The sequence below is a fragment of the Triturus cristatus genome, chromosome 4_1 (genome assembly GCF_964204655.1).
Source record: "Triturus cristatus chromosome 4_1, aTriCri1.1, whole genome shotgun sequence".
Classification (NCBI taxonomy): Eukaryota; Metazoa; Chordata; class Amphibia; order Caudata; family Salamandridae; genus Triturus; species Triturus cristatus.
This window is the reverse complement of record NC_140585.1, coordinates 1042920692-1042936310: the sequence shown is the minus strand read 5'-3', so window position 1 is coordinate 1042936310 and position 15619 is coordinate 1042920692. Positions and strand designations below refer to the sequence as shown.

At 45.5% G+C, this 15619-nt stretch overlaps 1 protein-coding gene across 3 annotated transcripts in view; it reads right to left on the bottom strand.

The window, feature by feature from the left end:
- The window catches only part of FAM185A (family with sequence similarity 185 member A), a 244251-nt gene that overhangs the window by 103033 nt on the left and 125599 nt on the right, over nt 1-15619 (bottom strand). For all 3 annotated transcript variants that reach the window (XM_085654017.1, XM_085654019.1, XM_085654018.1), the window contains exon 5: nt 6862-6903. In XM_085654017.1, coding sequence (XP_085510143.1) covers nt 6862-6903 — 42 coding nt within the window. The remainder of the gene's footprint in view (nt 1-6861; nt 6904-15619) is intronic.

Below are 15619 nucleotides of genomic sequence, written 5' to 3'. Positions count from 1 at the left end.
GCGTGTGCTTTTTTTCTTTTTAATCACACCTATTGGCCTATGCGTGCGTCTTTCTAAGAAAGACAGCACGCAATTGGCCAAAGGCGGGTGTATGGCCCGCCTTCTCTCTGCTTTGGCCTAGGGTCCGCGGGGGCGAGCAGCAGTTCCATCTCTAACCAATTATCTTAATTGGACACAGATGGCTGTCAGCGCTGGTCGCGTTGGTATAGTATGAGTCAGTGTTTTCTGATGCCGGCATGGCTTTGGGGGAAGCTACGTTATACGTGGATTACTTTTTTTCTCGACAATGTGATTTTTATTTGCCCGTCTTCTAGTGTGCATGATTTTACAGAGGCTGTGTGTGATACGTTTTCAGTGGCGCTGTGGTGCCTTTCTGACTAACGGTGACATGTTTGCTAGTTACCGTGTTCCTTACTCTGCGTACTTTGATCTGGGGGTGCTGCAGCGCCTTCCAAATTCCATTCTACAGGTCTCGTTGCTTCCAAATGACTATTATCTTTTTATAACTACCCAAATATCCGTGTAACTATTTAACACACTGCACAGTCGTATAATTATGTTTAAATCTTGTACAAATAAGTTGGAATTCAATCGCTTTGAAAATTGCAGTTTCATTGTTGTGAAATACATCCCTAAATTCTACTTTCTCCAATGTGTAAAGGGGTGACTATTTCGGTGGGTGGGGGTAACAGATCGAGAGCGCCCACAAGAGCTTTAATGAGTGTCGGGGTGCTGGTATTGTACAAAATATATTAGAAGGTACTTCAACTCTTAATAGTGCTGCCTTGTGCCTGCATTCCATGTTTGGAATAAAACTGTGTGTGTGATACAACTTCCTTCTGGGTGAAGGAGAGACCGGTTCATACATGGCGTGGACTGGTAGCGCTGCAGGCTTGATGCAGATTGAGAGACTGCCGTATAGAGATACGGTCTATGTGACAGAATTGGGTAGAATTGGCGCGTTTTGCATAGGGTATGGTGACTGACGTCTTAAAACACACATATGTATATTTTTTTGTTACCAATTTTGAGCTTGCTCCTTCTTCTGGCGGGTGGCCACAAACGGAACCAGCCTAGCACGCTCAGCACCACCACAACATCACTCAGCACCACCACAACATCACTCAGCAGCACCACAACATCACTCAGTGCCACCATAGCAGCATCACTCAGCAGTACCACAGCATCACTCTGCGCCACAAAACCATCACTCAGCAGTACCACAGCATCACTCTGCGCCACAAAACCATCACTCAGCAGTACCACAGCATCACTCTGCGCCACAAAACCATCACTGAGCACTAACACAGCATCACTCTGCGCCACCACAATGTCAGAAAGCATCACTCAGGGCCACCACAGCATCACTCAGGGCCACCACAGCATCACTCAGGGCCACCACAGCATCACTCAGGGCCACCACAGCATCACTCAGGGCCACCACAGCATCACTCAGGGCCACCACAGCATCACTCAGGGCCACCACAGCATCACTCAGGGCCACCACAGCATCACTCAGCAGCATCACTCAGCAGTACCACAGCATCACTCAGCAGTACCAAAGCATCACTCAGCAGTACCAAAGCATCACTCAGCAGTACCAAAGCATCACTCAGCAGTACCAAAGCATCACTCAGCAGTACCAAAGCATCACTCAGCAGTACCAAAGCATCACTCAGCAGCATTACTCAGCAGTACCAAAGCATCACTCAGCAGCATCACTCAGCAGTACCAAAGCATCACTCAGCAGCATCACTCAGCGCCACCAAACCATCACTCAGCAGCATCACTCAGCGCCACCAAACCATCACTCAGCAGCATCACTCAGCGCCACCAAACCATCACTCAGCGCCACCAAACCATCACTCAGCGCCACCAAACCATCACTCAGCGCCACCAAACCATCACTCAGCGCCACCAAACCATCACTCAGCGCCACCAAACCATCACTCAGCGCCACCAAACCATCACTCAGCGCCACCAAACCATCACTCAGCGCCACCAAACCATCACTCAGCGCCACCAAACCATCACTCAGCGCCACCAAACCATCACTCAGCAGTACCACAGCATCACTCAGCAGTACCACAGCATCACTCAGCAGTACCACAGCATCACTCAGCAGTACCACAGCATCACTCAGCAGTACCACAGCATCACTCAGCGCCACCACAGCATCACTCAGCGCCACCACAGCATCACTCAGCGCCACCACAGCATCACTCAGCGCCACCACAGCATCACTCAGCGCCACCACAGCATCACTCAGCGCCACCACAGCATCACTCAGCGCCACCACAGCATCACTCAGCGCCACCACAGCATCACTCAGCGCCACCACAGCATCACTCAGCGCCACCACAGCATCACTCAGCGCCACCACAGCATCACTCAGCGCCACCACAATGCCAGAAAGCATCACTCAGGACCACAGCAGCACCACCACAGCATCACTCAGCAGCACCACAGCATCGCTCAGCACCACCACAGCATCGCTCAGCGCAACCACCACAGCATCGCTCAGCGCAACCACCACAGCATCGCTCAGCGCAACCACCACAGCATCGCTCAGCGCAACCACCACAGCATCGCTCAGCGCAACCACCACAGCATCGCTCAGCGCAACCACCACAGCATCGCTCAGCGCAACCACCACAGCATCGCTCAGCGCAACCACCACAGCATCGCTCAGCGCAACCACCACAGCATCGCTCAGCGCAACCACCACAGCTTCGCTCAGCGCAACCACCACAGCTTCGCTCAGCGCAACCACCACAGCTTCGCTCAGCGCAACCACCACAGCTTCGCTCAGCGCAACCACCACAGCTTCGCTCAGCGCAACCACCACAGCTTCACTCAGCGCAACCACCACAGCTTCACTCAGCGCAACCACCACAGCTTCACTCAGCGCAACCACCACAGCTTCACTCAGCGCAACCACCACAGCTTCACTCAGCGCAACCACCACAGCTTCACTCAGCGCAACCACCACAGCTTCACTCAGCGCAACCACCACAGCTTCACTCAGCGCAACCACCACAGCTTCACTCAGCGCAACCACCACAGCTTCACTCAGCGCAACCACCACAGCTTCACTCAGCGCAACCACCACAGCTTCACTCAGCGCAACCACCACAGCTTCACTCAGCGCAACCACCACAGCTTCACTCAGCGCAACCACCACAGCTTCACTCAGCGCAACCACCACAGCTTCACTCAGCGCAACCACCACAGCTTCACTCAGCGCAACCACCACAGCTTCACTCAGCGCAACCACCACAGCTTCACTCAGCGCAACCACCACAGCTTCACTCAGCGCAACCACCACAGCTTCACTCAGCGCAACCACCACAGCTTCACTCAGCGCAACCACCACAGCTTCACTCAGCGCAACCACCACAGCTTCACTCAGCGCAACCACCACAGCTTCACTCAGCGCAACCACCACAGCTTCACTCAGCGCAACCACCACAGCTTCACTCAGCGCAACCACCACAGCTTCACTCAGCGCAACCACCACAGCTTCTCTCAGCGCAACCACCACAGCTTCACTCAGCGCAACAACCACAGCATCACTCAGCCCAACCACAGCATCACTCAGCCCAACCACAGCATCACTCAGCCCAACCACAGCATCACTCAGCCCAACCACAGCATCACTCAGCCCAACCACAGCATCACTCAGCCCAACCACCGCATCACTCAGCCCAACCACAGCATCACTCAGCCCATCCACAGCATCACTCAGCCCATCCACAGCATCACTCATCATGACCACTGCATCTCAGTGTCACATAATTACACAACACATAATTACACTCTACTTAATGCAACATAAATACACTCAACATAATACCACTCAGTACCACATAATTACACGTCACATAATTACACTCTATTCAATGCAACATAAATACACTCCACATAACACTGTGCCACATAATTACACGCCACATAATTACACTCTACTCAATGCAACATAAATACACTCAACACAATACCACTCAGTGTGACATAGTTACACGCCACATAATTACTATCTACTCAATCCAACATAAATACACCCCACATACCACTAAGTACCACATAATTACACTCTACTCAATGCAACATACAATAAACATATTACCACTCAGTACCACATAATTACACGTCACATAATTACACTCTACTCAATGCAATATACACTCCACATAATACCACTGTGCCACATAATTACACACCACATAATTACACTCTACTCAATACAACATTACACTCAACATACCACTCAGTACCCCAAAATAACACCACATAATTACACTCTACTCAATGTAACAAATGCACTCCCCATAATACCACTCAGCACCACATAATCACACATCACAATTACTATATTCAATGCAGCATAAATACACTCCACATAGTACCACTCAGTGTCACATAATTACACACACCTAAGCATCACCTAAACGTCACCTAAGCATCACGTCAGTGTGCCCTCGGAATCTGGCATCTGTTGATTCTCCCCTAGTGTCCGTCCACTGCTCGTGTTCTAATTAAATTACTGTTTTCCAACCTCCACTCCCCCGTTACTTATGTCCCACTCCCCCATAACAAATAAAATTATAAGAAACAAGCATGAGAACAGGCAGGAAGAAGTTGTCAGCAGTGCAACTACAAAAAAACTAGAAGACATTTATTATGTTCAAATCATTTTTTTTTTTTAATCAGGTTGTTCAGTTGTATATAATGTAGTCTTGGTTTGTATAAAAGTAACAAAAATGCTTAACACATTTTATTCTAATTTTTCAGCATGATGCACAGCAGCCACAATGCTCTACAACATAGCCAAAAGTTCTGGCTAAACACATAAGGTCCCAAAGGCGAGACCTATTGGCTATGCCAATGCTTGTTTAATTTATCTTCAACTTGTCTATTTTGTTTGCATGGCTTGGAAAAGGTTTACAGGGTCAAGAAGTTGTTTCTTCCTAAGAAGGCGGATATGAGAATTCTTGTTCTTTGAAGAATACAGGTCATACACATTCAAGACTCCCTAAACTAATTCCACAATATCACAGCTATGGCATTACAAACAGAAGGTTATCTACCTTCAACCAGTAAAACAGGTCGGTCTCGAGAGTTAGTGATTATGACTTTGGTGGTGCGGTGGCGTCTTCCGCCCAGCCACTGCATCGCCAAAGCCGTGGTCAGGCCGGCCCACCAGATTAGGAGTTTCCTCCTGTTTGGCAGATTATTTTTGGCGTTCCCACAGCGGTGCCTCTAAAAATGGGCACCGCAATTGGAACGCCAAAAACAGTTCCTGCGCAGCATTGACTGAAAAGGCTAAGCCGTACAGGAACTGATGTGCATGGACACAGGGGGCCACATGGTGGGCCCTTTTGTTTCCTCTCCACCAGGGATTTCATGGAGGAGGAACTGCCATAAAAACCCTGGCGGTGAGGAAACTCCTAATATGCTTGGCGAGACAGCAGCGGTTCCACCAAGCATACTGATGCCTCTACACCGCCAGGGAATGGCAAGTCCCTGGCAGCTGCGGCAGGGGAATGGCGGTCCGACGGTCCTTATTGTAATGGGACGGTTGAGATACCGACACTGCTGTGCCCCCACGAGTCTGGCAGTCCGTGGATCACCATACTGGTAATTAAGGCTTTAGTGACTTTAATAAAGCTAGTCTGTTGATATTTTTCCCATCCATCATCAATAACTCTTGATTGATGGACACATGCACGTGTATCTGAAAAATATATTTTCAGTGCTTCAGCTACATGATCACAGTGTAAGGTGCTGAATCCTGGTATGCTCCTCAAAGAGAAAACTCAATTGCACGGAATGATTTCAATCCATCCCTTATAAAAGGACAGGAGATCGAGGATCTATGAGTCACACTGTGCACAGGCTAGTTTTCAGAATCATTGTGCAGCCACTGCCGTGAACAAATCTCAGATGGCTAAACTGGTTTGATCTATGTACTGAAAAATCAATAGGGTGAAAAGGTCAGCCAGCCAGTGATTGACGTTTACAGATGGTCACCCCCACAGCACATTTTCTGCACTGGAACTTGCTGCCAATGGTGCTGAATGCGAACAAGTCATTACAGCTTGTTGTCCATGCTCACAATCAGAGCCTATACCGGGCGGAGGGCTTGGCGGCACTCACTTACTGCATCCGTCACAGTCTCAAGTGTTGGAACCATGACTTGTGACATGCCGAAAGATCCCTGAACAGTTGGCATTGCCTGGCTCACCCATACTAGGAGCATACTATTGGCTGCTGTACTTGATGGGATGGCTAGGTTGGGGCACTCAGCCCGATCCCCATTCAAGCTGCAGGGTGGCAGTGGGGCCCAGCTATGCTTGTTCTCACAGGTACAGGCTCACAGTGCTTCTAGAGCAGGTACGATAAGCCTGGGGATGGGATCACCTGTGGGGCAGAATCAGAGTCTGTCCAATGTGACTGGGTGGGCTAAGTAATGGGCAGGGGCCCCTTAAGAAAAACATTGGGCCCCAGAGCTTATGTTTTACACTGCCGACACCACTAGGGGTGAAAGACTACACAAGTTTCCAATCGGACAAAGAGAGCTACAAAGAAAAAGTAAAAAACACCCCTAATGTCAAACAAATCGATGGGAACCGAGGGCTCTTTTTAAGTGACAGATAAATACTTACATGAATCTCAGTGCAAATCTGCGTACACACTACTAGCAAAGTTTACATTGTGGTTTTCTGAAAGTGAAAACCTAATACAAAAAAAACCAGATACACGCAAACTGCTTCACCAGGACAGAAATACATCCACAAAATGTATTGCCTTTAAAGTTGGTATCGAGATTACTCCAGTAGAAAACGTTCAAAAGCCTACCTATTGTGATGTTTCCGTGCTGGCTTTCAACTGTTACGTCACCTAGAACATAGGCAAAATATTACATTACTTTGTAGAAATGAATGCAATTGATTTTGCTTGAAAGAACATTGCATATTTGTACACACAGAAGTTTAACCGGCTGTTGAGTGCAGCAGTAACAAGGCAGAGGGAATTTCAAATGTGGATTCCGCAAGTCGGTCTAAAGATATTTGGGGACCACCCTCTCAGTACCTACTTAGGGAAGCATGCACTGGCTGAGCAGTGGAGAGTCTGTGACCTCCCAGGGGTGATATGGTAATTCAAGTTGGTCCCTTCGATAATACAAGTCCTCGAGTGCAAGATTAGATGTTAAGCTCCCCCTGCCCTTGTTTGCTGATAGTTATTTCAAAAACTGTTCTTTCCATTTCTGTTTCTGTTCACATGCTTACACTGCAACAAAATGGTATAGCAGCACTTGAGTGCTGTATGGATGTGGTCCCACTCATGAGTGATTAATAAACTTATTTTATTTCAACTCCAGTGCTGATCTCTATTTTGTTGGTGTTTGAACCCGTGGACAAGAGGGTGACCCTGCACCAGAGTACCCCTAAAAAGGTACATTTCCACAGCTGTACAGGGTTAACAAAAACCTGATTTAAAACCACAGTTGATAATTACACCACTGAGATACACATCATCAAAACTCTCCTTTCTTTCATTATGTCATGACATTCAGAAAAATTACTCTGTTCAGACCCCACTCTCCCCTTCCAAAGCAAACATTTGGGACCAGGGTCACAATTAAACCCTTTTAAAAAGAGGGAAACTCAATAATTCCCCTTCTTCTAGCCTCCACTCAAGGGAGCATATTCCCCCACCACTCCCCCAGGAGATGTTAACTAGTAGGCCACTCGCACCCTTAATTTCAGTGATCCACTAAGAGCCATTCTGCAGTCAAGCAGAAGGTATGTCAAAGAATAAAGTTAATTGTTCTAATGGACCCTGGAAAAAGACCAAGCATTTCTGAGGCCTGAAGAGAAAATATAGAACCCCAGCTAAAAATCTATATTGCGCTTAAGTATGAATGTGTATTTAATCGATAAAATCAATTAAAACAACATCTATACTACGAAGAGAAGTTTAATAATGCCTCCTAATTCTTCAAGAGAACTCTAGTTAATGTTATACAGTGTGTTTGTTTAGGAGCACAAATACTTTACCTTGAAAAAATTAAAACAATTTACAATGCAAGTTAAGACGATGACTACCGGTCAGCTCAATAATATCAATGTTAGAAATGGGGGTGTCTAGTTGGCAAGGGTTTGCACCTTTGTCCAAGTAGGGACTCTTCCTTCTAGTCAGGATAAGGGAGTTACACTCATAAAATATCCCCTGCTCACCCCCTTGGTAGCTTGGCACAAGCAGTAAGGCTTACTTTAGAGGCAGTGTGTAAAGCATTTGCACATAACTAACAATAATACAGTGAAAACACTACAAAAGGACACCACACCAGTTTTAGAAAAATATCCAATATTTTATATACTTGAAACAAGACCAAAACGATACAAATCCACAATACAGTGCTTAAAAAGGTTTACTTTGCAAGAATACTTGAAAAATACAGTTCATACGAGTCGGTAGCTCCATCCGGGGCTAACACGATGCTGAAAACAACAGAGTCTAACAGTTCCAGCGCGTCAGTACGGGCCAGTGAAAGCACGGACAGACTCGGTAACAGTACCTTTCTCGTTGCGGCTGGCACGGAGGTGCGAGCCAGTCGTGGCAACCATCACGGTTGCGTTGCAAAATGGAAGCGGTGCAAGGTGTGGTGTCATCTCGATGCGGTGCAGGCAGCGGCTCGGTGACGATCGTCCAGACGGTGTTGGTGAGACCAAGGCTTACGGTGCAGGGCGAGACGGTGCTTGATGCGGTACAGGCGACAGAGCCTGTTGGCGGGACCTGGTGTCGGTCGGCCCAGATGGCTGTGTGGGACGAGGCGGTACGTCGTGAAACTTACAAACGCTGCCCCCAGCCACGATGCGGACACAGATGTGGAAGTCAGCAGCAGTGACGGCGTCGATGAAACCAGGATGGCGAAGTGAAGCGAGGAAGTGCGGTGCCCACAGGTCACGGTGCAAGCAGCATCTCAGTGGCGTCTGTGAGACCAGGGTTGCGATGGGAGATGCGGACGGTGCAGTCTGTGGTGCATTTCCCTTCTCTGTGGCGGTACCCAGAGGTTGGTGAAGTCTTTGCAGTCCCTGAGACTTCAGAGCAGGAGGCAAGCTCTATTTCAGACCCTTGGAGATACTCAATAAAGAAGATGCTGAAAGTTCAGTCCAGTCCTTTCACTGCTCAAGGCAGAAGCAGCCACTGTCGGCCAACACAGCAAAGCACTCAGCAAAGAGGTAGTTCCTCCTCGCAGCTTCTCCAGCTCTTCTTCGTGGCAGTCTTCTTGGTCCAAAAGAGCTCTAAAGTTCTGGGGTCTGGGCCACAATAGTTATACCACACAACCCTTTGTTCTCTGGTGCCAGAGAGTGCCTTTACCCAGCCAGAACCAGTTCTGTCCTCTTTGGTGCAGCTTCCTGGCAGGGGGTGGAGACAGCATTGTGGAAGGCAGACAAGGCCTATTCAGGTGCAAGGAAATCGCCTCCTACTACTCTAAATGCAGCCCAGGTCTTTTCAGCCCAACCCTGACACATCAGATTGTCTGTAGCCACTGCATAGCCCCAGCCCCAGCCCCTGTCACTCCAAAGCCAGGTAGTCAATCCACATCCTAGCAGAGGCACACAGGATGGCTAAGCAAGAAAAGCCCTACTTTCTTAAAGTAGTATTTTCAAACACAGAATGTAAAAATCACCTTTACTTACAGATGCATTTTAACAATAAAAGTTGATGCATACTAAACTTTATTTTCCTACTTTGTTCCCAGTGGTAGTTATGTTTATAAGATGTTCTAAACAAACTCCCCATTCTATCCTATGGGAACAGGTAGCCTTGTAATAGTGAAAAACAAAATTGGCAGTATTTCACTAACAGGACATGCCACACACACCAGGGCATGTCCTACCATTCACATACACTGCACCCTGCCCACAGGGGTACCTTGGGCCTACCTTAGGGGTGACTAATGTGTAAGAAAAGGTAAGGGTGGGGCCTGGCAAGTAGGTGCTCTTGACAAGTTGACATGACAGTACTAAACTGCACACAGATACTGCAGTGGCAGATCCGAGTTACCCTTTCAAGGCTACTCATGTGGGTGGGACAATAAGTGCTGCAGGCCCACTAGTAGCATTCGATTTACAGGCCCTGGCACACACAGTGCACTTTACTAGGGACTGACTGGTAGATCAAATATGCCAATCATGGAAACACCAATCCATAATAACAATTTACAACAGGGGCACTTGCACCTTGACACGGAACAGCAGTGAGAAAGTGCGCAGAGACCCTAAACCAGCAAAAACAGTCAAAACCAGGAGGTCAGAAAGCAAAAAGACAAGGGAAACATGCCAAAAGATGCAAAGTCTAACAACCAACCACAAAGAAGAGTTAATTGCTAAGAATATCAATTACAATCTTTGCTGCTAAATGAGGAATAGACGAGGTTACAAGGTGCGCTGAATGACAGAAAGTGTCCATATGCAAAAGGGCCCATTTTACGTGGGACAATGAAAAGACAAATGTACAGGTAGTGAACAGATAAATACCAGCTACTGCAAATAATGTTCAAAGTGAAACTCAAATGTTTTAACGCCTTTTTAAAACCAAAGTTTAGAGAATCAAAAAAGTAGGAAATATTGCACTACATAGTTAAAAGGATGCAGATTTTGTCCTGTGCGCTACATCAAGTCAGTGAGTTTGCGCAAACCATGTAGAAAAGCACCCACTGGATGGACTGTCAAGGCATCTACAAGGCCATCCCAGTGACAGAAATGTGCTATAGAAAAATGCTCTTCATATAGTGCTGATCCTTATAAAGTACATTATAAAATGTCAATGATACAGGGAAGGCGATACAAAGCATGTAGTCACATATTTGACTAGTACATTTCAAGATCGGTTTGTTGGCGAATACAAGTCTGACACTGAATAAGATGCTTAGTAGATGCTTGGGCCAGAGCCAGTTCTTCCAAGAGCTACATCCCACTACACCAACGTAAACTAGTGACATTTCATCTACAGAACGAGGCACAGCTGTGACTAGAGAAAACTAGATTTCTTCTAAGCCTGACAGAAACTTGCAACACTAAATCAATAAGAGATGAGTGTACTATTTAGAGAACAATCCAGAGAACTCAACACCATCATGTCAAATGTTTTGTGGTCTAGCATACAGGTCATTCACCAATGAGATTATGTCTCCAAAGACAAATGAACTTTTGTAATTCCAACTCAATTATGAATCTTCTGTTGAAAATGTGCCCCTTCTGCAGGCCGATGGATTTTGTTTGCCTTTTTTGCTAAACCCTACTTTTGCTTGCTATACAACTTTATGCACTTTGCCCCTGCCAAAAAAAGGGAAAATGCTTGTGCTCCTACTCTCAACGTGATGAAATTAGTATACACCTGACTGGTTTATTTAATTTGCCTACAAGTCCCTGGTACCAACTGTAGCCAGGGCCTGTAAACTAAATGCTACCAGCTGACTGCAGCACTCATTGTGCCATCTACTGCGATGGGACTGTACAGCAAGTCTCCAGGCCTAGCATTGTAGCCTGGCTTTGCAGTTTTAAACTGCAATTTTGACCTGTCAAAATAACCCCTTTTATACAATCCTAAACTTTCCTGGAAAATATTAAAAAGTCACCCCCAAGTTAGCTTTATTGCCCAGAAGACAGGATGCACAGTATTTAAAAGTAGGACATGTAAATGTTTAATGTTAAACATGTCCTAAAGTGAAAAGGCCCTAAAGGCCAGGTCACTGTAGCAGGAACATACAAATGTTCCATATGAAAGCATTGAGATACAATATGAAGTTTAATAAAAGTTATCTCCGGCAAGGTAACCGTTACAAATGTAATTTTTGGACTTATTGAAATATGCATTACAAGCCTAAATCACTTGTGAAGTCTGATTTGCAATAAATATTTCAGAAAGGAGACTTTAAGAAAATGTAATCATTGCCCTGCCTTAAGTTCCTGGAAGCTAAATATGTATTTTGCTCTCTTACTTCTGCCAGCCAGTAATTAGCATTTGAAAAGGCATGAATGCGGTGCGAACTTGTTGCCAGAGCAAACATAGGCTTATCTGATTGGGCAGAGATGACCTATCTGAACTTAGCAGAATATGCAAGGTGGGGCTGTGAGGATCCTTTGTGAAATTAAAGTAGCAAATCCTGATTGAATGTCACTTTCTGCTTGAAAGGTCTAATGGGGATTTTCATATGGGACTTGGGGTGCAAATAGAGGCCTTCCCTGTGGCAGGTAAATGTTAGAGGACACTTGGGGAGGGCCATTTTTGTCCCCCAGCCAGACAGGCCCCAATCATAGAGGGCCTCTTTTTGACATCACATTGCCAAAGCCTGCTTGGCACGTTTGCTGGGTTTGCATATAACATTTGGGGTGAACTTCAAAGGAGGGAAACAAGATGCCCAAACAATCACTGCCAGGATGCTGAAAAATCAGCGTTTGTTCTACCAGTCATTTGTCACTGAGGTTGTTGTGGGTACAGTATCTGCCTCGAACTGCATGTTTTGTGTTAGATATGGGACGACACTAGTATTACCATAATACACTTCCGATACACACACCCAGCTCTCACAGTCCAAGTTTAGCTTTACCAAAACATTGGTCATCTTGAATGCACAAAGTGAGTAGGGTTAGCCCAGGAAACCTTTACCCTATTGTTCAGAGCATCCCCAGGGGTCATTCCCACCTATTAAGTCATGTAAGGTATCAGTGGCGGCTGGTGACTTTGAAAGTGGTGTGGCGTAAAGTTGGTGACAAGTCTGATTTTAGTGAGTGAATCGACTGAGAACAACTTCCATATTATATTCAGTTTTTAAAAAACTTAGATGGCCAAATGGTACTTTTTTAGACCACTTTTTGACAAAGAATTTGCTTGAAAATCAATAAGGAAGCAGTAAGTAAATAGTACTAAAAGAGTAAAGGCCTCTGCACGTGCTCAGAGAGGGCCCCAGACTGATTTTCATTTAACATCTGATGTTTGGAAGGTGAATTTCATTACAAAGCAGTGAACACCAGTTTGGAATACAGGCTTTCATGACAATTACTTTAATGCTAAATATTTTATTTAATTATATTTGATGTGTTCATTGAACAAATCAAACATAAATAAAACATTCAGCATTAAAATGAAGTGCCAATTACAACCCAATTTGGCATATTAAACCCCTGCACCCGCTCTGACCGATACGTTCTATGGATTGCTTACTTAAAACATGAGTAGCAGTTAAGAAAGGATTGCTCACATTGCCCAATGTAAATAACTAACTTGCACCAGCTCTGACCCATACGTTCTATGGATTGCTTACTTAAAACATGAGTAGCAGTTAAGAAAGGATTGTTCACATTGTCCAATATAAATAACTAACTTGGGGAACTGCAGAAAGAAAGCAAAAAACTTCTCTACACAAAAAGCGGAGGGAAAGAATAGGTGCAGATTAAGAGTTGAACAAGGGATGCCGTTTTGCCTATGAGCCCGTAGACCGGAATTGTTCTATACAATTCTGTGGCTGCAGGCAGTCACGTGTAAATGGATGCAGTATGTGTCGAAAGAAAGGCCAGGCAGTCGCCAAAAGACGCTTGAAAGTGACAGAGTAGTGGAAAGTGAGCTTAATGAATTAGGGGCTCACCTCAAGGCGCACATTCAGCAGAGCAACTGCGGCATGGTGCAGCCTGTACTATAATACGCTTCAGTGTCTCTTCCGATGTTTTAAGTGCTATATAGGTGCAAGTTCAAGTGGTCAGCATTCGAGATCACCGCTGCTTTAACCAACTTACGGTTATAAAGCTGTTCAATGTTAGCAGGCTTGGCAAGAATCGGCAATCTTCGAGATGCTAAGCGTTTACTTCTGGCTGCCGCTCCAACAGTAATTTTGTAATAATTTAAATGACGTTTGTATTGATAGAGCACTTTCAGCACTCTATATTGTATGGGTGCATTATATTCACGGTTAAGATGCACACACATGTAGTTTATCGTTTGCAGTGTTTTGTGATTATTAATATGTCTTTAGTGGAACCATGCAAAATGCAATCGTAGTGAATCTATTCAAGCAAGATCAAATATGTTTTGAGATTCTAGAATGTATAAGATATAAGATGATATTGAATTCATATAATGTAATTGTGATTAGTTTAAGTTGCCCGAATCTAGGCCCAAAATAGCAGATTGTTTTTAGTTTCACATCTCCTTGGTCTCCCTCGAGAAATAAATGATTAAATACATGTTGTGTTCGAAAACAAGAGTGTTCTCTTCCTACTGCAAGTGTCAGAATGCAAACAAATTATTTTCAGATTGAAGGAGATACCCGGAATGTCTTTGAAGATGGCTGAAAGGCGAGAAGGGAGGATGCCTTCCGTGCCTGGCCTATCTGGGAACCAAGGCCATCCGAACAAAAGTGGTTCATCATGTCCCTGGCTGGAAAATCAACACACTGACAAAGTTGCAATGGAAAGTTTTGATGACGTATTATGAGTCGAATCACATGTTTTTGTGTGATGCACAGGGACAGATAATCCAGACTTCTGCTAGCTTTCGTCAGAGAAGGAGCATCCTAGAGTGAGCTCCAAGCCTTAAGCTTATCAACCCATTTGACGCAAGTACTTCTTAGGAAGTCAACACGTGCTGACACCTTAGGGACATAATGGAAGGGCATTAGGTAGGGTCTTCATCAGAGCAGTGTAGGGAAAGATATTTTATTTCTTCCTAATGAAAAGGGACCTGGACTCTTCATCTATTCTTTGTTGTATTCTGATTTTGGAGTTTACTATCTTATACCTTTTGTGCCGAATAACCTATATTTGTAAACTTGGCTCAGTATTGATCTTTTTATATCTATATACTTTGATTCTTCGCTGTGTCTACATCCAATTGTTTTTCGCCTTCTAATAAATCGACCAAACTGAAGTTAGGAGTCTGTAGTCCTTTAAAGCATGTGCACATTGAAGGTATAATCCTAAATTGTTTTGCTCCCCTAAACCGCTTTTAGTAGGTAAATAAAAGACTATCTGTGCCAAATCTAGTGGGGAAGATACAGGGTGCAATTTGGCGTAATCAAATGGTAGCAGAGGATGGTTTACCGCTAAAGGTGAGGGGAGAAGAGAGAAATAGGTGTAGAGTAGGAAGAAGAGCGGCTTCTGATGCGGAGTGAACAACGGCGAAGATTGACGGAGACCGGAAGACGTTCGTTGACGGTGCAGCGGAAACAGTAGTAGCGTGAGTATGATAGGGAATGTGTGTGGTGTGTTAGATTGCGGTGATTAATTGTGTGATGTCTTGCGGAGTTAGAATGTATATTGAGTGAGTGTGGTTATTGGTACTGGTTCGAACAAGTGCGGATCAGGAAGTTTAGTGAACAGACTCAAGAGAAGTCCAAGATCCCGGGATAGTTTTGTATTGTAACTGTCTGATCAGAATTGTGAGAGTTGTGAAGCGCTATCGACGATTCTCTTGTGACAGGGAACTTTGTGCGAGTGTGGGACTACGTCGCGGTAGGAAGCCCCAGGTACCGGGGTGGACTACGGCGATTGAGTGACCAACGCAGGTCGGGGGTCACAGCGGATGCATGTTCTTGTAGGTATGCTCTATCGAT